This window comes from Dendropsophus ebraccatus, chromosome 8, assembly GCF_027789765.1.
Source record: "Dendropsophus ebraccatus isolate aDenEbr1 chromosome 8, aDenEbr1.pat, whole genome shotgun sequence".
Classification (NCBI taxonomy): Eukaryota; Metazoa; Chordata; class Amphibia; order Anura; family Hylidae; genus Dendropsophus; species Dendropsophus ebraccatus.
This window is the reverse complement of record NC_091461.1, coordinates 88511549-88534981: the sequence shown is the minus strand read 5'-3', so window position 1 is coordinate 88534981 and position 23433 is coordinate 88511549. Positions and strand designations below refer to the sequence as shown.

At 44.8% G+C, this 23433-nt stretch overlaps 2 protein-coding genes across 4 annotated transcripts in view; one reads left to right on the top strand and one right to left on the bottom strand.

The window, feature by feature from the left end:
* Positions 1-2963: 2963 nt before the first annotated feature.
* On the bottom strand, positions 2964-10704 carry RPS24 (ribosomal protein S24). 3 transcript variants are annotated; one of them, XM_069980878.1, is made up of 7 exons: positions 10658-10704; positions 8112-8177; positions 7762-7971; positions 6737-6847; positions 5784-5801; positions 4653-4676; positions 2964-3041 (listed from the first exon to the last, which is right to left on the bottom strand). In XM_069980878.1, exons 1-5 carry the CDS (start codon positions 10658-10660, stop codon positions 5796-5798), a joined length of 396 nt encoding a protein of 131 aa, XP_069836979.1. In that variant the 5' UTR covers positions 10661-10704; the 3' UTR covers positions 2964-3041; positions 4653-4676; positions 5784-5795. The 3 variants fall into 3 exon arrangements, with proteins under 3 accessions (XP_069836979.1, XP_069836980.1, XP_069836978.1); XM_069980879.1 differs by lacking the exon at positions 5784-5801; XM_069980877.1 differs by lacking the exons at positions 4653-4676; positions 5784-5801.
* A 3158-nt stretch (positions 10705-13862) lies between these two features.
* Positions 13863-23433, top strand: part of POLR3A (RNA polymerase III subunit A) — a 44321-nt gene continuing 34750 nt past the window's right edge. The window contains exons 1-6 of the mRNA XM_069980875.1: positions 13863-13986; positions 15672-15807; positions 17526-17663; positions 18706-18877; positions 19213-19367; positions 22353-22592. Of these exons, the coding sequence (XP_069836976.1) occupies positions 13946-13986; positions 15672-15807; positions 17526-17663; positions 18706-18877; positions 19213-19367; positions 22353-22592 (882 nt within the window). The 5' untranslated portion in view covers positions 13863-13945. The remainder of the gene's footprint in view (positions 13987-15671; positions 15808-17525; positions 17664-18705; positions 18878-19212; positions 19368-22352; positions 22593-23433) is intronic.

The window sequence follows — 23433 nt, the reverse complement described above, 5'->3', positions numbered from 1 at the left end:
ACCGTATCTGAAGAGGATTTCACGCTGTGGGTTTGCAGCAAAATCCGAGCCGAGCAGGTAATGTATGCTTCAGGCCGGGGCTGCAGGCAAATCGGGTCACATATCTGCTGCGGAATGTATATTTCGCTGCGGGTATGTGACCCCCATAGGCCTTCATTATACCAGGATCCACAGCAGATTTCACTGCAAACTCGCAGCGTGAAATCAGCTGCAGATCCGGTACGTGTGAAGGCACCCTAAATATATGTTATGTTCTCTGCAGCCCCAGCAGCATGTTAAATTAGAAATTATGAATAGACAACCTCTTTGTGTGGTAGGCTATCCCTTAAAGGACCCCCCACCATGGTTTCCTGCTCTAAAAAAAAATCCCACCATTCCTTCAGGTGTGACTTTCTAGCCTGCTGCCATTGTCCCTTACCTTCACAGTCTGTTACAGAGCAGCTGCATGCAGGACATGAAGACCATCAACTGCCACCAACCCGATGTTCCCCTCCAGGCAAAGCATCAAGAGGCCTTTCCCCTACCTCCAGATGTAGAGCTGGGCACAGTTTGCCATTATCCTGTTGCCATGACCCTGCTGTGCTGTACGAGTGTGCTGTGGTGAGCTCCCCCTGATATCTGGAAGCCACCATACCACTCTGTCCCTGCTGTGCATGTGACGTGAATTTTTTTTCATGGAAAAATAAGACACCCCCAGAAAATAAGATCTAGCACATCTTTGAGAGCAAAAATTAATATAAGACACTGTCTTAGGCTACATTCACACATCTGGTGTCTACAGGGCCACGATCCATCCGGCAATGCAGACCGCATTTTGCAGCCCATATCATGATGGTAATGAAGTGGAAATGTAGTGCTTCGTGAAGCACGGAGCACTACAGATCGATAACTCAGCTTTTAGAAAGTCACTCAATTTCCTTTTCCGTTGATTTCCAAACCATCTTTTGAACTCGTGTCTAAACTACCCCATATATCTGCATGGAAACTGGATCTAAATAGCTCTTGCTCAGACCCCTAAATAGTAAAGAGAATATGTCTGCTGTAATTTGTGGTCTAAACTGCTGGCATGGTTATATAGCTATTAGTTCGAGACACCCTACTTTTATGGAGCCACTTGTGCTTCCTGAACATGGAACAATGATTTTATTCCATTGTAAAAGGTGTCAAAAGAGGCTTTCCCAAGCTCCTGAAGTTCAGCAAGCTGTAACACCTCCTTAGTTCCTCCTCCCATACCTGACCTTGCTTGGGACAATCTATCAGCATGCTGCAAATGAGGAGATTGGAAACATTTCAACTCCTACCAGGAAATAAAAGCATTTCTCTACATCCTGGAGGCACAGCTGGATATATGAAAGGTATCATGTGCCTCCTTGACCTTTCACCTATGTAACAATATCAGCAGTTTGGAACATGACTTCAAGCCAAGATTCCCTTTAGGGTAGATTAACACAGGACGGATCCACAGTAAATGCCTTCACCATTATCCCGCTGTATGTAAATGCCGGCCCCCTTAACCCACCGCCCGGAGCATACTGTACCTGGTCCGCCCTCTGGCTGCATCTAAGGCTCCCAGTCCCCATAGATCCCACTCAGCCAATCAGTGCGCAGCCCTGCTGCAGTCACTGATTGGCTGGGCACGACCTACAGGAGCTGGGAGCCTCAGAGGCAGCCAGAGCATAGACCAGGTAAAGTATGCTCTGGGGGTGCGGCGGGTTGAGGGGGCCGGCTTTTACATACACAGCAGGATAATAATCCCGCAGAGTATGTAATTTCATTGAAAATTACAGTGAAGGGATTTGCTGCCCAGCTAAAACATTAAAAGTGGAAGGGGGTTTAAAAACTTGCAGCAGAATGAAAAATCTGCTGAATGTAAACCCATAGAAAATGACACTACCTGAAATCACAGCATGAAACCCGCTGCGATGTGGTACATGTGACCGTACCCTTAATGAATATCCTCAAGTTCTGGTGCTAATGAGAAGAGCAAATTTAAATTACAAAAAAAAAAGCACTTTGCTTATACACCAGCTGCCTTTGATCCGTACCATTCCTTCCTGGGTGCCTGGAAAAGCTGGATGCAGTCCTGGGAAACTTCTCCCAGTTTCTTAGGCACCCAGAGTGGAGCAGCACAGAGCCAAGAGGCAGACGGCATATAAGCAGAGTGGTGAGCAAACAAAGCACTGCGCTTCGTTTGGAATATAAATTCACTCATCTTTGGTGCTTATTTTCACCAGTGAAGAATATATCCGTTGAAAATAGGCAATTAGACATGGTAAACATATGCACTACATCACTAGAAAGTGGGAGTCCAGAGAAAGCAGGATGGTTCCTGCAAAACAGCTGCAGCCCAGCCATACTGGAATAAACAAAGTTGATCATATTTGGCCAGGGCCACAATCTTTTCTTTCAAGTTTGGAATATTTACATCACTAGAAACATGCAAAGAGTGTTCTGAGATTTTGTAAAGTGTCTTAGCTTTCTCATTTAGACTTTATGCCTTCTGTAACACTGTTGTATTGCACTAGGCAAAATATGTATGATGAGATAGGCGGCATGCTGGGAGCACACCTGCATTAGACATTCAATAACTAAAGAGCCTTGTGTATATGTCCTAATAGTAAGACCAAATGGCCAAGAATCCTAAACCATATGTGCTTATGCAAGTGTACCACCTAATAGGCTACCCACATCATTCTAGCCCCTATAGTACAGGGGTGTCCAGCTGTTGCAAAAGTAACTCCCATCATGCCTGGACAGCTAAAGCTACATCTGTCTGGGTATGATGGTAAATGTAGTTTCACTACAGAAGGGAAGCCACAGTTTTGACACCTGTCCTATAGAAGAATGGTGAAAGATACATTATAGCTTACCCGGTGGAAAGAGTTTGTTGGGGAATTATGGTAGAGTGAGCAAAAGTGTTTTGTTTTAAATTTGCCTACATACCAAAAAAGTAAACCAAGGCATCAATTTTTATACATTTTATTACATAATCCAGGGCTGAAGTACAATCTTCATTCAGATATTGGGCTCCTTTAATCCTTCTGCAAAAAAAGGTAAATAAAAATACAATGAAAGCACATTAATGAATTGCAAATAAAGTAAACCAAGCTACATGTCATTGTAATAGCAGAGGTAATCTAGGTGATTAGCAAGTTTGCAGACATTACCAAAAATGTGCATGTTACCAAACTAAGCCATTTCACAGGCGGCTGTGCATGCATATTTGTGCTCAAGGAGTCATTCTGCCCATTCAATGTTAAAGGGGTTATCCAGTGCTACAAAACATGGCCACTCTTGCACCACTTGTCTCCAGATTGGGTGGGGGTTGAAACTCTGTTCCATTGAAGTAAATGGAGTTTAAGTGCAAACCACACCTGGACTGGAGACAAGAGTGGGGCAAAAGTGGCCATGTTTTTATAGCGCTGGATAACCCTTTAACTGTACAAAATGAGATTTGGAACCTGGCTGAAAAGGAAGATAGAGAACAGTTTCACTTTTCCCTTGGGAACTCTTTACTTATACTGCGGTCAGTCCCATTTTGTGCAATCAAGAACGGACAGATGAACTCCAGCTAGATAAATACATGCCCCTAGGCTGTGCTGTCCTTTCCGACCCCATGACAGGCACAGTGGAGAACAGATTGACGTGCATGTCACATGTTCCTCTGTGCAAATATCATGGATAAGATCGACAGCTTCTATCTGCAGTAACGGGCACATTAGGAACATGATTAAGTGACAAATCTGCTGTTCTTATATAGTAAATCACTTTAGTATTAGGTGGCCAACCCCTTTAAAAGTGTCACTGTTATTTATTTAAAAATATTTTGATGGGATGGTGGGCCGGAAATCTCAGCACCCACCCCCGAACCAATCACAAGAAGTAGGAAAAGGCTCTCGGCTAGACACTTCTCTCTCCCCCTCTTACCACTGCTGAAGGGCCATCTATAGCCTTCTCCAATGGGGAGCCAAGCAACAATCTAAGTGCTTCTCGTTCTAGTGATTGGTTGGGGGTCTCAGCACCCGGAGTGCACGCTCGACAAGGCAAATTTTTCTCTTAAGTGACACCACTTTAATGTGGATAGGCAAAATTAGATTATAAAAAGTTAAGATTTGTGCATTAAGTTAGGCAAACAATTGTCACAAGACCATGACAAAGCAAGTTCATTTTATCATGCAATGGGAATTTATTTTAAAATTATGAAAAAGCAGATTTCAGTTAAAGGTGGCCATAGACCTAAATAGCTGTTGCATGAACAGCTATTACTCCCAAACCCCTCATATACATGCATGCTCAGCAGCGGATTATTTCTTTGAGAACAGAGGATTAGGAATGTTCAGAGGACAAAAATGCTGCTCAATCCCAGCACCAATTCCACACTGAAATCTGCACAGCATTGTGTTCAGAGGGAATCAAGGCTGTTTATATAGCACAGATCTCTCCACTGAAGATTCCTATATCTGCATCTTGGAAGGGAATGCAAGTAGATTGTTGGCCAATCCCACCAAAAGCAGTGGAGTAGGTCAGCATTTTCCTGGTGTGGATGGCCACCTTTAATAAAAACTGAACACCATGCATATACTAGAGCTATTTACTACTACCCTATAAAAGCAGTGAATTTTCATGCAACCCATGCATCACATCTGAAGTACCTGTGAAAACTAGCCTTAAACTCACTGGGAAAGTAGCAGAAAATAAAAAGAGAAGAGAACAGTTAGAGTATGACTGATAAACGTGTACTTCAAGAGACTTTTACATGAACAAGAAACAGAATTCTAGCAAGGAAAAGGTAATATATGATTTACAACTCAAAGTTAAAAAACCCCACGCATACAGCCAAGTGATGTTAAGCAGGAGTATGAAGACAAAATAAATTACATGGACCAGATTCATCGGCAGATCCAACTATAGGACCAGCAGTAGTATGTTTTGTCTATTCCCACATCAGACAACAGTATGAAGGAAATCTCTCATGTCTTGAGTAGCTTTAGGGTGCGTTCACACGTACAGGATCCGCAGCAGATTTGATAGCCCAGAATTGATTTGCTTTGAATCTGCGCCATCAAACCTGCTGCAGATACTGTACGTGTGAACGCACCCTATTTTAATATTTATTCATATTCTAGCTCCTCTCAGGAGTTCAGAATGATCCTGCCACCAATTCCGAGACGGACTCCTACTCAGCCAATCACGGGCCATGGGAGTATACAGTCTATGAAGTGGCAGCAGAATTGTTCAGTGGGTGACCCGAAGACACCCCAGGAGGACCCGAGGGAGAGTTGTGAGGTGAGAATAGGATTGTTATTTTCTATATAACTGTAGTAATATATAAACATTTAAAGGGTCGGTGTACTCCTTGAAACCAGTGCAGAATATAAGGCTGCATTCACAAGTCCTATAGACTGTGAATGCCTGTCCTGGATTGTTTCCCTGCCTGGCATGATGTTGGATACATCAAGCCAGCAGCAGGGGAAACTGAATCTCTGTGACACTGTAAAATACAAAAACACATGGTCTGCAAAATATGCAGACATGTGAATGCAGCCTAACAGTAGCAATTCCATCTCCTCATAGTGGACTGCTTCTCTGTTCACCCATTATATAGGGTAAATAAGCATAATGTGTGGTCTAAAGTTACCACATACAATACACTGAGTAAACCTTGTTGCTGATGCATTTACTCATGTACAAGAATTATAACCAGGTAGTTACATGCAAACCTAAAATGGGACTTTGAGAAGCGCAAGGTTGGAATAGCGGTCACGCTCATGCAGTCACTATACCTGCTGATCACCTCATTTCTGAAGGAGGATGCCAAGAAAGTGTGGAACAAAAAGGCAGAAACAGTCAACATAGTGCATACAAACTAGTGTTTGGGTTTCAGCTAGAATCTAGATAGGTTTTCTAATGTAAAAGAACTGTCACAAGTCATCCAATAATATGGTGCTATGAATTAGATCAAGTAAAAGTGAGGGATCAGCCAAGACTCACCAGCCAGCAGAAACATTAAAGATCATAGTTTGCGGACTAAGTATAGCACATGGAGAGAATGAAGACCAGGCAAACCAAGCCTCAGAAACTCAGGTTTATGACAATTTAGTTAGCTTTATATCAGAAAGGAACACAGGCAACTTGTGACAGCTCCCCCGTGCACTGATAAACACTGAAAAATTTAGCTTTTCTGCAAAGTAAGGAGACTGCTAAGGTGGTAGCAATTACATCCTGACACTACCACCACTTAAAGAGGATCCATGATCAATGGGGGAGGGGGGGGGGGGGGGGGAGGGTTTTTTTTTTTATTATTTAGCTTTTTCGTATCGTTGGGTAATTCTGTATTAAGATACATAACATTCAGTATACCTCTATAAAAAAAAAAAAAAAAAACTTAGGCAGCTCTGCACTTCCCTTCTAAAGAGAGTGTTAGACAACACTCCCTTTAGAAGCAGAGTGCAAAGCTGGCGGGTTTTGAAAAGGTATCCAGCTTATAAAGACAAGGGTCTGCTAGGCTGTCATTCAACCATTCAACACAAAGCTGGTTACTCTATTCCAAGAGGCTCATAACTACGTTTCTAAGTAGTAAAAAAAAAAAAACTTGCAATCTCTACATACTAATCTCTCTAGAAGTGTTACCTTCTGTACTTCAGAGAAGTGAGAATGAAGAGAAGAGAAATGTGAAAGTTATTAGTGTAACATTAGAACAGGTAAAGCTGTGTATGCTGTTTGGTGTCACACTTACCTTTTTACTAGCCCCCACACTGGCTTTGGCTGTACCCCTGACTTTCTTCATTCTGTTCTTCCTTTCTTTACGCTGTTTTCGGGAAGTCTTTTTCTTCTCATAGAGTCCATGCTATAAAGGAAAATATAACGTTATCTATGTAAATTTACCCTCCGCAAGTACAGTAGAGTTGCCCATACACATTAGATGCAAGCAGGAGTGGCAGCTGACTGATGTGCATATAGGGCGAGTTTAAATTTAAAAAAAAGTAACAGCAGGTAAAAGGTCATTAACCTGCTGTTATGTCCCCATAGCGGACATGGCACTGAGAATGAAGGCAATTCTCTCACCTTGATCCGAAGAAATGTTTCAGAAATTTGCACTTAGATATGCAGATGTATTGGTTAGGTACTGAAGATGAGACTCGCCCAATTTGGCCCTCCTATTGAGCATAGAAAGGACCCTCTGCAGTGACATCACACCAGCACCCATTGCTGCCCAGCTCTAGATGAATATTTACTAGGAAGAGCGGATTGGTGCACAGAGAGCGGTTATCACACCCCAGTGCACCAGCATGCCTCAATTACATATCAAATAAAGTGTAAATTTCATAAAAATGGCACTGAGGATCATGGTAAGAAAATTACCTTTATCAGCGGCCTGTGTGCTATAAGGACATAGCAGCAGGTTAGATGCTATACGCTGCCATTCACGGCCAGTCAGACATCCTATAGTACACGGTGATTTTTTGGCAGGGCAAAACTACCCTGTTCGGACCCAAACCACCTTGTGTCAAAGCACCAAAGTGACAATGTACAGGTACTCAGAGTATCCAATTCTGGCAGGCCCAGATATCAGGGCTTAGAGATGGCTAGTCTTTTTTAGATGCCACCAATAAACATACACTGACATTGTCAGACTTCTACTGTGTCCAAAAAACATGGGGGGCTGGAGAATTCCATTGGCCATCTGCTTTTAGACCCAAGGACAGATCACAGGCTGCAACATACAATAGAAGAATTAGAGTCGACAGAAGCAGCACTTACCCTGGCCAGTCTGTGCTTGGGCTCGTTTTTCTTTGCGTAGTCTAGAGAATCGTAGATCATTCCAAAGCCAGTGGTTTTGCCACCACCAAAGTGGGTCCGGAAACCGAAGACAAAGATCACATCTGGGGTAGTCTTGTACATTTTTGCCAACTTCTCCCTGATTTCTGTCTTGGGGACAGTAGCTTTCCCAGGATGAAGGACATCTATGACCTAAAGGCAAGAAGCACAACAAAGATGTTAGGACAGGAGGCTAAAGAAACTCAGCCTATATAAATAGTACCAACCATGAGAATCCATCAAACAGATGGTACTGCCACACTGCAGGAGCCCAGGAGCAGACAGGAGCTTACCATTTGCTTCCTCTGAAGCAGCCTGTTGGTCATGAACTTCCGGGTTCTGATGGTGACGCTGTCGTTCTAGAAGAAAACCACAAATGTGATTTAATATCGGCACTCTCTCACAAGCGCCTTCTGGAATTAGCCAATAGCCTGTTCCTTTATTGATGACGCTCTTGCACAGTACAGATATGCTCAGGTTTTGTGATGCAGCATTCAAGACAAGATGAGGTGGGGATTATACGAGTTGTATAATACATAGAACAGACGCTTCTACACTCGGTTTTGTAATTGTAATGTGTAAGGGCCCTATTACATGGAGTGATTATTAACAATCGCAGACGAGATTGTTTGTCGTTAACCATATTACACAGTTACGATTGTTATTGTGATCGTTTACTCCATCTGATCCCAGCAAAACAATGAACAATGTGCAATTAGGGTGCGTTTACACAGATTTATCTGACAGATTTTGGAAGCCAAAGCAAGGAAGGGATTTGAAAAGATGATAGATCCCAGTCTTTGCTTTATGACCTGATCCCTGTTTACAGTGTGTTCCTGGCTTTGGCTTCAAAAGATCTGTCAGATAAATCTATGTGTAAACTCACCATTACACCAAACGATTAGTGAAAAAAATTTGGAATTACAGCGAACGATTAACGATGATTTTATGTTCAGATCTAAATCAACGACACACAAACGATTTTTCGATCGTTGCCTGCAATTACACAGGGCGCTTAACGTTTAAATTCGAACTATATAACGATTTTTCACACAATAATCGTCCTGTGTAATGGGGCCCTAACTAAAGACTCTATGTAACCTCGATGCAGTACTGCATTGTGTAAGAGCACCCTTACTCCTATGGTAACATAAAAGTATAAGGACGTTATATAGTAATGGGGACATAAGAGTGGCTGTACCAACACGACCACCCCAGTGACTGCAGGCGCAGATACTCTCTACAGCAGCCCATGGCTCTGTCTATAGGGAGTTATATCTTCCCTCCACATATATGGAGACGTCTGTTCATTCTGAGGGATTTTAAGGTAATGGTGGCTGCCAGTGATGGGCAGAGGTGCTGCCACTCCAAACATTATTGGCTGGACAATATTAGCCAAGCACTGGTGTCTTCAGTGGGAACAGCCCCTGATAACATGGCAGCACCCTGACAAGTAAGGTGGTTACTAGCTGTATAGCCTGGCGGACTGACCCGCGTCTGCATTCAGGGTGCAGATATTCCTGGTGCCCCCCATGTTATCACCCGCTAAATACAGGGTTCAGTACAAGCCCCTGAGGGCAGCTGCCTCCTTTAGAAGACATAGACAGACACTATATTCCTGGTCACCTGGAGGCGGCCATCATTCCAGGAGAGAGGGTCCTGACCTGCCCATAGGCATCAGCACACAGGAGAGAGGGGGGACACCACAGAGAGAGGGTGAGTGCTGCCCACCTAGCAGCTACACACCATCCTGCCTAGTGAGGACACCGGGGCTACAGGCACAGCATGTACAGCTCTGCTACATCCACGCAGTAGAAGGGTCTAGAGAAGGATCAACCCAGGAGCCAACACTACACTGTACAGCAGCAGCAGCAGCGAGGAGACACTACACTGTACAGCAGCAGCGAGGAGACACTACACTGTACAGCAGCAGCGAGGAGACACTACACTGTACAGCAGCAGCGAGGAGACACTACACTGTACAGCAGCAGCGAGGAGACACTACACTGTACAGCAGCAGCGAGGAGACACTACACTGTACAGCAGCAGCGAGGAGACACTACACTGTACAGCAGCAGCGAGGAGACACTACACTGTACAGCAGCAGCGAGGAGACACTACACTGTACAGCAGCAGCGAGGAGACACTACACTGTACAGCAGCAGCGAGGAGACACTACACTGTACAGCAGCAGCGAGGAGACACTACACTGTACAGCAGCAGCGAGGAGACACTACACTGTACAGCAGCAGCGAGGAGACACTACACTGTACAGCAGCAGCGAGGAGACACTACACTGTACAGCAGCAGCGAGGAGACACTACACTGTACAGCAGCAGCGAGGAGACACTACACTGTACAGCAGCAGCGAGGAGACACTACACTGTACAGCAGCAGCGAGGAGACACTACACTGTACAGCAGCAGCGAGGAGACACTACACTGTACAGCAGCAGCGAGGAGACACTACACTGTACAGCAGCAGCGAGGAGACACTACACTGTACAGCAGCAGCGAGGAGACACTACACTGTACAGCAGCAGCGAGGAGACACTACACTGTACAGCAGCAGCGAGGAGACACTACACTGTACAGCAGCAGCAGCGAGGAGACACTACACTGTACAGCAGCAGCAGCGAGGCCGACCCTCCAGCTCAGCCCGCACAGGGCCTACAGAGCGGAGCTCACACCGCAGCCTACATACAGCTCATGTCCAGAGCTCTGTTCACAAATATCCCGCCAACCGCTGCAGAAACGCAGAGAGCCCGCCACACCACGAGCGCGTCAGCGTCTGAGGCGGGATGGCGCGGATATTCCACGGATTTCACGGGGACACTCACCATCTTGGTACCGTCACTCTCAGGGACGAAGGAAAGAAAGACCGAGGCTTCCTCAGCCAATCATAACGTAGAATTCACAGGAAGAGGGCGCGGCTCCCACAGCCCGAGTGAGGGACAGCATTGGCTGAATGGGCTGTCAATCATCCAAATAGTTTCCGCCTATTTGAAAGGCCTGCATTAATAATAGTTCGTTTCCGGAGTGTCGAGAAAAAACTTCCGTGTACAACAAGAAGCCTGGTATCTGTAGTTCTCCCGGGATGCTGCCGTACAAGCTAGAGTAGTCTACATGTCGCCATCATATTCTGCAGCGCTGTACATAGACTGCCATTACCAGGGACACTAACAACTCCCCTGTATTCTCTATGTATTATTGGCATCTCCCCTTACAGTGCTCACGGCAGTCTCCTCAGTCTGTGTCAAACTCAGGCCCTCCAGCTGTTACAAAACTACAATTCCCATCATGCCTGGCCAGCTAAAGCTCTGTACCAGGCATGATGGGAATTGTAGTTTTGCAGAGAGATTCCTAAAGGGAAGGGTGACCCCAAAAGTTCTCAACCTTTTTCTAGTCCCCTGAATCTTGAACCTGCTTGAGATCTGACTGCAGCTGCCTCAGCTGCCATCTTTATAGGGGATGCTGCCCCTAAATCACATCCTGGTCACCATGCTATGACCCCTGACCCCCGTTCAGGTCTGGCACCTGCTCCTAGGAGCCCTTATGGTACTTTTACACGGAGCGATAATTCGCACGATTAACGATTTTGAATGAACAATGTTTTTTTTATAACGATCAGCGTTTAGACGGAACGATACATCGTATGGAATAATCGTCTTGAGATCGTTATTGCGATTGCTTAAGCCTTAATCTCACACATAGGGGAAATCGTTGAAAGAATGTTTACACTGAACGATCTGTGAATTTTTTGCGAACGACCAACGATGATTTGAGAACATGTTGAAAGATCAAAATGAACGATTTTTCACTCATCGCTTGATCGTTCGCTCAAATGCGATCGTTATCGTGCAAAAAGGAACGATAATCGTTCCGTGTAAAAGGACCATTAGTGTCTCTCATTGCACCCTTGTTATAAATGGCCGCAGAGGTTTAGCGTTTTCTTGAGGTTGGAATCAGATTAGATGTTTTCCCAAAAATAACAACACTTAAAGCGCCAAATTGTACGCATGGTGATACTTTGGGTGATGAACGTTGTGGCTAGATGTTTCAATGGGGATATATAAAATGCAATAAACAGGACGTTTTTTTGCTGGTTTTTTTTACAGGGCAGTTTGGAGTTTTTCAGAGGATTTGCAGTTTAGTGAAATCGCTGCAGGCCGTGCGTTTTGTGTTTTCCCATCATAACCTTCTATAGGAGGGAAGAGACGCCAGATAAAAGTGCCAATATCCATATAGACATGATGGGTTTTTTTTTCTGGCGTCAGTTCATCAATAGAATCACGTGACAAAGAATCACGAGTTGTACAAAAAAAAACACAGGGGATAAAACGCCAGATAAAAAACGCAAAAGGCAGAAAACATAAGTCGCTGGCAGTTTTGGGGCATTTTTTCAGCCCCAAAAAACGCGTGTAAAAGTTGTGCTATATTACAGTGCCACGAAGATTCAAACAGTTTCCCCGCTCCCGGCATCATATTGATTGATTATGCCGGGGGTGAAAGACTCCACTACGGGGCTTTCCCGTCCATAGCGTCCGTACAATACAGGACATGGGAATAAGCCATAAAGGAGCTATCCTAAGGTCGACAGATATCCCCTATATCTACAGGATTAGGGATTCCGAGCTGATCAGTGGGGGGCTGACTGATAGGACCCCCACCAGTCATGAGAATGGGGCCCCTGATAGAACAAAGCACCAGTACACAGGCTCAGTAATTGCTCCAGTCTATGGGACTTTTAAAGGGGTACTCCAGCGGGGGGGGGGGGCTAATTTGGGATCTGGCCGGGGAGGAGGTGGCTGAGAGAAAAAAACGTCCACTCACCTCCCCGGATTCCAGCGGCGGGTCCTGTATGGCGGCGCTCCGGTCCCCGGCCGCTTACTGGTGTCTGATGCGGGCTCGAGACGTGACGTCTCCAGTCCGCTCAGCAAGTCAGTAACAGAGGCGGGATCTGAGCAGACTTGAAACGGATCCAGCCTGTCACTGACTGGCTGAGCGGACTTGAGACGTCACGTCTCGGGCCAGCGTCAGACACCAGGAAGCGGCCGGGAACCGGGGCGCCGCGATACGGGACTCGCCGCTGAATCCGGGGAGGTGAGTGGACGTCTTTTCTCTCAGCCACCTCCTTCCCGGCCAGATCCCAAAATAGCCCCCGCCGGAGTACCCCTTTACAGGGGTTATCCAGCGTTACAAAAACATGGCCACTTTTGTCTCTAGTTCAGGTGCGGTTTGCAATTAAGCTCCATTTACTTCTATGTAACTGAGTTTCAAAACCTGCACCCAATCTGGAGACAACAGTAGGGGGAAAGTGGCCATGTTTTTGTAGCGCTGGATAACCCCTTTAAATATACCAAGTCTCATACAGAATGAATGGAGCCTCAGCCAGTCATACACACTAGACACAAGGCTACCACTCCATTCACACCACTTTTACTCCTGGATAACCCTTTTAGGCTATGTTCACACAACGTCCTCCTTTGGCCGTTTCACGTCCACCTTTTCGTTGTTTTACGGCCATCTTTTCATCTTACAATGCCGGACACAAAAACAAAAGGCTATAAAACGGGCAAAATGGCTGTGTGAACATAGCCTTGGGCTTTCTTCAGAACTACTTTTTCTAGCCCATTTTTGGCCAGAACTAGTGTGAATACATTAGTTTTTGTGGCTTTTTTTTCCTCATTCCAAGTCACGTGATTCTTAGATCATGTGATTCTAGGCTTTCTATTGAAAAAAATGCCACCAAAAAAAAAAGACCCCCCACTGAGCCCACAAATGCCATAAACCAATATGCAATGTAAGTAGTGCGCTTTTATCGTCCCATTGACTCCCTGCTAACATCTCGCCGCAGTATTTTCCAGAAAATGGCAGCGCAATATGGTGACAAAGTCCAGGAGACCGGTACCTTGAAGTGGAAGGAACATCACAGCTCAGTAATGAACGCTGCAATCTACCTATCGTCCTGACGGTGTCGCTGTTTGTACTCGTGGCCTCTCTTCCCCCATCACTACTACAATTCTATGGTGAGGTGTAAGGTGAACCGGAAGTGCTATAGGCAGCATGGAGCGCTGAGTGCCCGAGTGTTGTCAGTTCACGTGTGGAGTGCAGCACGGAGGGACAAGATGAAGGAACAGTTCAGGGAGACGGATGTGGCTAAGAAGATGTGAGTGGCGGGGCCACAGCTGTCTATGTGTAACGTCCTGGTGACCTGCTGATTGCACTGTGTGTAATGTGACAGCTCGTCAGCTGTCCGGAGTAATAACATGTGACCGATATGGGGCGCTGTCTGCATCTCAGTGGGCAGTCACCATGGAAATGACGTATTCCTGCTGCTCTGGCTGTCAGTGGATAGTGGGAGTTGTAGTAGTTCACAGCCTTGCAGTGGGGTTTGTGCCTTGTGCTGTGCACCTTCTAGGTCTGAGCCCTCCGCTGGGGTTACAATGATCTCTCTATAACCTGAGGGTGGAAGAGGAGGGATGTGGCCGGGCTCTCCTACCTGCTGACAGGCCTGCACAGATGTGAGGAGGGGAGCCAGATCTGGTGCCAAGATGCCTCCTGGTTAGGTGCCCGGAGTGCCCTGTGTATAGTGTTGCTAGGAGAACCCCCAGTACACAGCACTTCTGCCTCTTAAAGGGGTACTCCAGCAAAAACCAAATGAACTGGTTTCAGAAAGTTATATAGATTTGTAAATTACTTCTATTTAAAGTGATTGTACCACCAGGCCCAGGCTGAAGCACTGGAGGCGGGCCAACCCACCCTTAGTGGGCGGAAAGCCTAGCCCCTCTATGATAGGGTTCCATAGGGTCACGTCATGGAGGGGCTGGGGTTTCTTCCCACTGGGGGTGTATCGGCCTGCCTCCCGTGCTTCAGCCTGGGCCTGGTGGTACAGTCACTTTTAAAAATCTAAAGTCTTTCTGTCTCGGACAGAGGTGGCAGCAGACTGAAAAGAAAACATTTCCTGCAGGGCATACAGCAGCTGATAAGTAATTAGAAGTAAATTACAAATCTGTATAACTTTCTGAAACCAGTTCATTTGAAAGAAAAAGATTTTCACTGGACAGCCCCTTTAAAGCACTTGCTACAGTTGAGGACCAGATTTTCAGCAATGTTTGTTGGTCTTCCATGCTGTGCAAGGCTGCCGATACGGCGCTCCCTGGAGATCCCCAGTCAAGACTCCATATCAAGAGACAAGAGTGGCGCTGCCTCTATATTCATAAGCAGGGAAGGGCTGACAGGGCGGATTGGTTTACTAGGGGTGGTAGTCCCACCCACAGTGCGCCAAACTGCTTAATTTATATATTGAATAAAGTGAAGATTTCCTGAAAACTGCACAGAGGATGAAGTTAAGAAAGCTACCTTGATCCGTGTAGAATCCTAATAGGAGGTTAGAGTCTTCTAACCTACTGTTAGTTTCGCTTTACACATAATGTGTCTGTAGTGTATCCCTAAAGCAGAAGCCCTGTCAAATGTAAAAAAAAAAAACCGGAAAGGCATGGGGCGTGTGGGAAAATAATAAAGTAAATTTGCCTACAGTCGTCAGTGTCCTTCAGCTCCTCCAACTGCAACAGCCAATTTGCAGTCAAAAAATGACATCTGGTGGCTGTCAGGTCATAGATTTAGAAATAAAGCCTCTTCTCATTCCTATTAGAAAACATAGATCTTCCCCTCATTTCCTAGTGTCTTTCTGCTGCTTGCATAGGGCCATGTTTTTATCCTCAGATGCAGGCTAGACCAGCATACAGTTCTATTTGGGCCTGTTGGGCCAAAATGAACTACAAAATAACATTAAAATAAATCCTGGTCAAAAAAGGGTTAATGTTCCTGCTCTTTTCTCCCATATGTCTGTAGAAGCCATATCTGCTTTGGGGTGAAGTCGCCGGAGCAGATGAGGCAGCAGGCACACATCCAGGTGGTAAGCAAGAGTCTATACAGCCAGGACAACAACCATTCACCACTTCCTTTTGGGGTTCTGGACCATCGCATGGTATGTCATTTAATATTTTTTTAATTCTTTTTAATTTAAGTGTTATCTACATCCTTAGTGTCATTTCCACTAAATCTTCAGTTTAAAGGGAATCTGCCAGCACTTGGACAGGACCCGAGTTGCTGACAGTGTTATATAGGTCACAGCACCCTATTCAACACGGTACCTATACCTTATCTGTCCATGTAGCAGAAAATGTTGACGCGCATGTCCTGCATCCTAAACTTATTCAAGCACCGTAGCCAGGAAGAGCTGCGCGCACGCATTGATGGGAGTAAGTTTCACTGCTTAGCACGCATGCAGCGCTGTTCCTGGCTATGGCACTTGAACGAGTTTAGAACACAAGACGTGTGTCTTCACGGTGAAGAAACTGGAGGCTGAGATTAAATTAATATTCAAAAAGAACAAGCAGGAACAACCAAGAAAGAGGCGTGACAGAGCACGGCATGACCAGAGAGCTGCAACTTCGCTCTGACACTTGGTTACACTAAGAAAATAAAGATTGCACTTTTTCTGCTACATGGACGGAAAAGCAGGTATCATGTTGAATAGAATGCAGTGACATATATAACACTGCCAGCAGCTCAGGCCATGTCAGTGCTGACAGATTCCCTTTAAGACATACATAAGATAGTTTAGATGGCACTGGGGGGATGAGTGCACTGCAGGAATGAGCGCTGGAGTGACGTCACTGCACAGTGTTCATGTGGGGGATTGGTGCAGTGTGGATGGTAATCCTGCCCTTAGTGCTCCAAACTGCTTAATTTACATATGGTTTAAAGAGATTAATTTACATAGGTTTAAAGCGCATGTACCAACAGGTACATCGCTTTAAGATTTTTATATCAATAGACTGACGCCGGCATGGGGATACTGGTGCTGCGGCCCGTTTCCAGCTGTTCAATAATGGAGCCGCGTCATAGAGGAGAGAGCAGAACGTCACACTGGGGGCAGGCGGATCCGCCTCCAGTGCTTCAGGCCAGGCTGGTGACCGGCAGAAATAGATCGGTGCAGTCCGTGGGACCAGGCCACGGTTCAAAAAAAGGGGTTGCCCGTCTGTTGATTTAAATATCTTAGTGATGCACCTGCTGTTAAATTCGCTTTAAGCAGCAGGTTTAAAATCAAATAATATTGGCCAATTTTATAATAACACTATAGGCATTCACTGGATGACAGCCATATATCACCTTAACCCTTTGTATGCTATTCTGCTGTTACTGACTTTTCGGAGATTAGATGTTTCTACTGATATATGTAGAGAAACCAGGTAGTAATTGTACCATTCCTTGGCAGTGGAGTAATGAAATGGGTATTCCCCTCCTTTAAAGTGATAGCTTTTTGTTAAGATATATAATTTATGATCGGTGGTGGCCTGACCTCTGGAACCCCTGTATCCATTGTGAGGAGAAGGCACAACACTGGGGTAGCACAAAGGTTGGACCCTACCAGCCAAACGTTCATGGCCTATCCTAGCAAAAAGCAATTACTTTATAAAAAGGGAAAAGCGTTACTCAGTGATCAATAAAAGCAACAGGTTATCTGGGCAGTCCAAGGCAGGTTTTTAGAGTGAGTGATGCTCTTGGTATGCTTTTTCCATTGTGACAAACACATGACTATTCTGAACAGAGGACCCCTCCTCCATTATCTCACAATTCTCTTATATGGTACAGTATATGAAAAGGGGTTTATAAAACATATATTTTTGTCTGCATTGTTAGGGTACAAGTGAGAAGGATCGTCCTTGTCTGACCTGTGGGAAAAATTTGGCTGACTGTTTAGGCCATTATGGATACCTCGATCTTGAACTACCTTGTTTTCACGTAGGGTATTTCAAGGCTGTCATTGGCATTTTGCAGGTAAGTTGCTTAATGCACTACAATGTGGAACAAATACATATAAAGGGATTTGGAGTCTAAATCTGTGATGACCTGATGTGGGGAATTACTGATGTTATTCTAGGCATAGGGAAGTTCTTGTGCAGTGTGCAATGACTTCCATAATGTTCAGGTCAAGATCAATCAATCAATTTGAAATCCCATTCTAAAAAACAGTTCTCCATTACTGTGCAATTTATGTGGGGACAGACCAGTATTATGTCAGATTTAAGGGATTATGATATGAAAAGGGTTTTTCTCAGGATTATTAAAAAAACATGTCTGTTTTCTTCCAGAAACCGCACTTGTCCTCAGTTTGTGTGTGATATTACATCTCAATTCCATCTCCATTGTAATGTCACAAGCAATCTGAGGACATGTGTGGCACTGTTTTTGTAAGAATGCAGTTCTAATTCTTTGAAAAAAGAAACGAAAAACATAGGGTCCTTTGCCTAAAAACTTTACCATTGTCTATGAATCTCTGTCTTATTCATAGCCCTTGAACAAATGCTGGAAAGGGTAATGTTAAGAGGCCCCTCTCTATCTATCTATCTATCTATCTATCTAAATTGTAGAAAATAAAGCAGCACTGCTGGTTCTTGTGGTGCCAGCGGTTCAGCCCTGGTAGGCTATTGCATATAGAATACAGATAGTCCACGGTAACACAGTGCATTACATCGGACGCAACGTTTCGGTGGCATTGCCACCATTTTCAACACGCTTGAAAATGGTGCCGATTCCACTGAAACGTCGCTTTTGATGTAATGCACTGTGTTACTATGAAATAAATATCACTACACTTTTTTGAAGTTTATCGGAGTGCCGTGGACTATCTGTATTTTGTCTATCTATCTATCTATCTATCTTGAATCCAATGAGATAAATGTAGGCTCACGTAGTGAAAAGTAAATCTTATTTCATCCTTCAATAACTTTTGGGTTCAAAGCCAATAGAAACAACTTACTCATGACAGATACACTGGAAACATTTTGATCAGACAGAATGTTTTCACTTGCTTTTCCAGATGATCTGCAAGACCTGCTCCCATATCATGCTGAGCACGGAAGAGAAGAAACAGTTCTTGGATCACTTAAAGAGGCCAGGCCTGACGTACCTGCAGAAGAGAGGACTGAAAAAGAAAATATCAGAGAAGTGTCGCAAAAAGACAGTGTGTTTGTACTGCGGGGCCTTCAATGGTTAGATATCTTTTGCATTAATGTTTATATTTATTATAATAGTCATGGATGCAGGAAGTGCTATTGCTTGATGTTAATATATTCACAAAATAATTTCAAAGGGTTTCAGGGTCATACTGACACCTTTCATCTTTCACAGTGAATTGTGTATAGTAAAAAGCTTTACAACAGTATAAAATACATTACATTTATGCATTTTTTTAAGCCAATGTAAGGTCTATTACTGGCGACCATTGTATGGCCATTGGTCACCACATTTCGGCATAGTTTCAGCCACAATGGTAAAACAAACCCACATTGTTATATGTTCCATTATTTTTTTTTCTCATTTGCAGGCCCAGTAAAGAAGTGTGGTTTGCTCAAAATCATTCATGAAAAGTACAAAACCACTAAAAAAGTGATAGACCCCATGGTGTCTCAGTTCTTACAGTCCTTTGATAACGCTATAGAGCACAACAAGGAAGTGGAGGCTCTGTTAGGACGGGCACAAGTGAGTTTGTTTTGTGTATGAGAAATAATCTTACCCTGCTTTTTTTAAAGGGATATGCAGCTTTACAAAGTTGATAGCCTATCCTTAGGATAGACTGTCAATACTAAGTTGGAGGGGCTAACCCCCAGAACCCAAACAATTAGCTGTGTAAAGAGGCCACAGCACTTGTGAGCCGTAAAGACATTTCACAATTTACTTGTTCTCCTCTCTCCAGTTGTTATACTGTTAGGAAAAGCAGCGCAAAACTGTCATTCTGTTTTATTGAAGTTAATGAGATAATGTTGCACTTCGTTCCACTGTTGCAAGGGGTGGCCAGGATTGGACCCCCTGGTAGTTTGATAGTAAAAGTTGTTATTCAGAATAGGCCAAATGTTTATTTTAAGGCTGAATAATCACTTTAAAGTAGTAGTTTAGAAAAAAACTACTATCAAATCCACTGGTGCCAAAAGTGCCAGAGATTTGTAATTTATTTATAAAAAAAAACCTTTAGTCTTCTAGTACTTATCAGCTGCTGCATGTCATGCAGGAAGTGGTGTATTCTTTCCAGTCTGACACAGTGCTCTCTGCTGACACCTCTGTCCATGTCAGGAACTGTCCAAAGAAGTAGCAAATCCCTGTAGAAAACCTCTCCCTCTCTCCAACAGGACATACAGCATTTAATAAGTACTGGAAAACTTTAGAACTTTAATAGAAGTAATTTACAAATCTCTGGCACCTTCTGACACCGGTTGATTTGAAGGACAACATTTTTTGCTGAACTACCCCTGTAACCAGGGCCGTGACAACGGGTAGGCCAGGCTAGGCGATGGCCTAGGGCGCCATCTCCTGCTGAATTACTGGGGGAGGGCAATGTATGCTTAAGTAAAAATCCCCCCCACGCGACTGCACCCGCGGCAGCATCCCTTCCCCTCTCTGCTGAAAGCTCCAGCCCCGCAGCGGCAGGACCTGCTCTTCTCCGCTCCTCTCCTCTCTTCTGTTTGGCTCTGGAGCTGAAGAAAAGCTTCTGACCATGTCACATGACATCCGGAGCCAATCAGGATAGGGGAGAAGTGCAGAGACAACCCCGCCCCCCTCTCAACAGAGAGAGACATGAGGAGTCAGATCCTCAGCTAAGAGACAGTGTCATCCTCCACTGCTACTGCTGTATGGGTGAGTATATGTATGTATCTGTGTGTGTGTTTGTGCGCGCTAATGGAGTGTGAGTGTGCATGTGTGTTAGTGGAATGTGTCTGCTGATGGAGTGTGTGTGTTTGTGCTCATGTGTGGTTGAGGTAATACTACAGCTCCCAGCATGCTCCTGTGTGGATGTGGTAGAACTACAGCTCCCAGCATGCTCCTGTGTGGCATAGGTAAAACAACAACTCCCAGGATGCTCATGTGTGGCAGAGGTAGAACTACAGCTCCCAGCATGCTCCTGTGGGGCTGTGGTAGAACTATAGCTCCCAGCATGCTCTTGTGTGACAGAGGTAAAACAACAACTCCCAGGATGCTCATGTGTGGCAGAGGTAGAACTACAGCTACCAGCATGCTCCTGTGTGGCTGTGGTAGAACTACAGATCCCATCATGCTCCTGTATGGCTTTGGTAGAAAAACAGCTCCCAGCATGCACCTGTGTGGCTGTGGTAGAACTACAACTCCATCATCCTAAGCCACCCCATTGCTCCTCCCCCAGATCAGAGACATGGGCAGTATGATCTCCCACTCCCCCTCCTCCTCATCAGCAGAGACAGTGTCATCCTCCAGCGGCAACAGCTCCCCGCAGACCAGATATAGCAGCAGTATATAGTTTGGCCCTCCACCGCTCTGAGGGACAGTGAACTTGCCCCCTGTGTAAAAAGTTTGGTGACCCCTGCTATACACTATGTGGGGGCAGCCAGGAGGCTATACTGTATGTGGGGGCTATATACTGGGGGGGGGGGGGCCATTTGCCGTCTCTGCCTAGGGCACCAAAACTCCTTGTCCTGGCCCTGCCTTTAACCTATTCAACCTATTCATCCAACCTAAAGAAGAAAAAAAAGTCCTATTATTCCTCTTTGGCCTGGTAAGTCAGAAATTCTAATAGATGTGTCGGTGGAGCATTAATAAAGCCCATAACATTTATTTAAACCTTAAAGCGACTCTGTACCCACAAGCTGACCCTCCCAAACCACTTTTACCTTCAGATAGCTGCTTTTATTCCAAGATCTGTCCTGGGGTCCGTTCGGCAGGTGATGCAGTTATTGTCCTAAAAAGCAACTTTTAAACTTGCAGCCCTGTGTCAAATTGGTGTGGCTTAAAGCAGTGCTTCTCAATTCCAGTCCTCAGGCCTCACCAACAGGTCATGTTTTGAGGATTTCTTTAGTATTTAACATGTGATATAATTATACTCGGTGCATCAGGTATTATCACAGGTGTTCTCTGTATGGGATATCCTAAAAACATGACCTGTTGGTGAGGCCTGAGGACTGGAATTGAGAAGCACTGGCTTAGAGTACCCATGCCCTTGTCTCTCCTCCCCACCCTCTTCATAGTTTTTCCTATTCATCACCTTTGTAAGCACTGCACATGAGCTGGATTGTTAAGGCACCTGTGCAGTGTTCTGACAGGTGATGAGTAGGAAAAATGATGAAGAGGGCATTCCAAATAATGAGGGGGGTGGGGAGGAGGAATGGAGGGGTGTCGCAATCCTAGGGCATGGGTACTCTAGGCCACACCAATTTGACACAGGTCTGCAAGTTTAAAAGTAATTTTTTAGCACAATAACTGCATCACCTGCCAAACGGACCTCAGGACAGATCTTGGATTAAAAGCAAGTAACCAAAGGTACAATTGGTTTGGGGGGGGGGGGGGTCAGATTGTGGGTACAGAGTCACTTTAAATCTTTTAATAAAATCTTAAATCTTTTAATAAGAAACAGTTGATTAAAGAAAAGTCTCACCTATTGTTACAGCATATTTATTTGTCAGTTAATTTTCTCATGCACAATTTTGGTTTAATTCATTGCAGGAAAATCTAAACCCATTAGTTGTATTGAATCTTCTAAAGCGTATCCCAGCAGAAGACGTCCCTTTATTACTTATGAATCCAGAAGCTGGTAAGCCATGTGACCTTATCCTCACTAGGCTGCTCGTCCCTCCCCTCTGCATCCGGCCATCAGTAGTGAGTGACCTGAAATCTGGCACTAATGAAGATGACCTCACCATGAAGCTGACAGAAATAATCTTCTTAAATGATGTCATCAAGAAAGTAAGCCATTTTGCTTTTCATTTCAATTTTACTTTTTGTTGTATTCCAGATCATGTAAATAATAAGTGAACCAGAAATAACTTTATGCAATTTAATTCAGGCTCCAAGATATTTAGGTTAGCATAGAACTCTGTACCCACAGTCTATCCCCCTTCCCCCTAAACCACTTGTACCGACAGCGGCTTTTAAACCAAGATGTCCTGGGGTCCGTTCAGCAGGTGGTGCAGTCATTGTCCTAAAAAACACACAAGCCTGATAGACAGAAATGGCTGCACATAGCACCCATGGTTGACATGAAAGCTTGTTCAGATACATTAAAAACCAACATAAGAAGTTAGTATATAATTTGATCAAAACATATTGCCTCATGTACCATGTGCAGGTCTCTGATACACATGAGTCCCTAACCAAACAACACAGTGGCAGTCAGGGGACGCAAAGCGTGCGCAAGCAGGGAAGGAGGGCCACGAAATAGCCCTGCAACCCCACCGTCACAGGACCAAACCCCAAGGGCCCCCCTGAACCCTGCAGGCACCACTGGCGGAGAAAGCGGCCACCAAGCCACACAAGTGTGAAAAAGCTGTTACCTCTCACCATTGCTCCTGCAGGTAGAATGGGAGAAACAAAGGAGGTACTTACCATATGTACTCAGGTGCTTCCTGCTAATTTGGATCACATGGGTCTAGCCTCAATGAAAAGAGGGACATAATACATAAAATATGCACAAGCCTAAAGGACAGAAGTGGCTGCACATAGCACCCATGGTTGACACTAAAGCTTGTTCAGCTACATTAAAAACCAACATAAGAAGTTAGTATATAATTTGATCAAACAATATTGA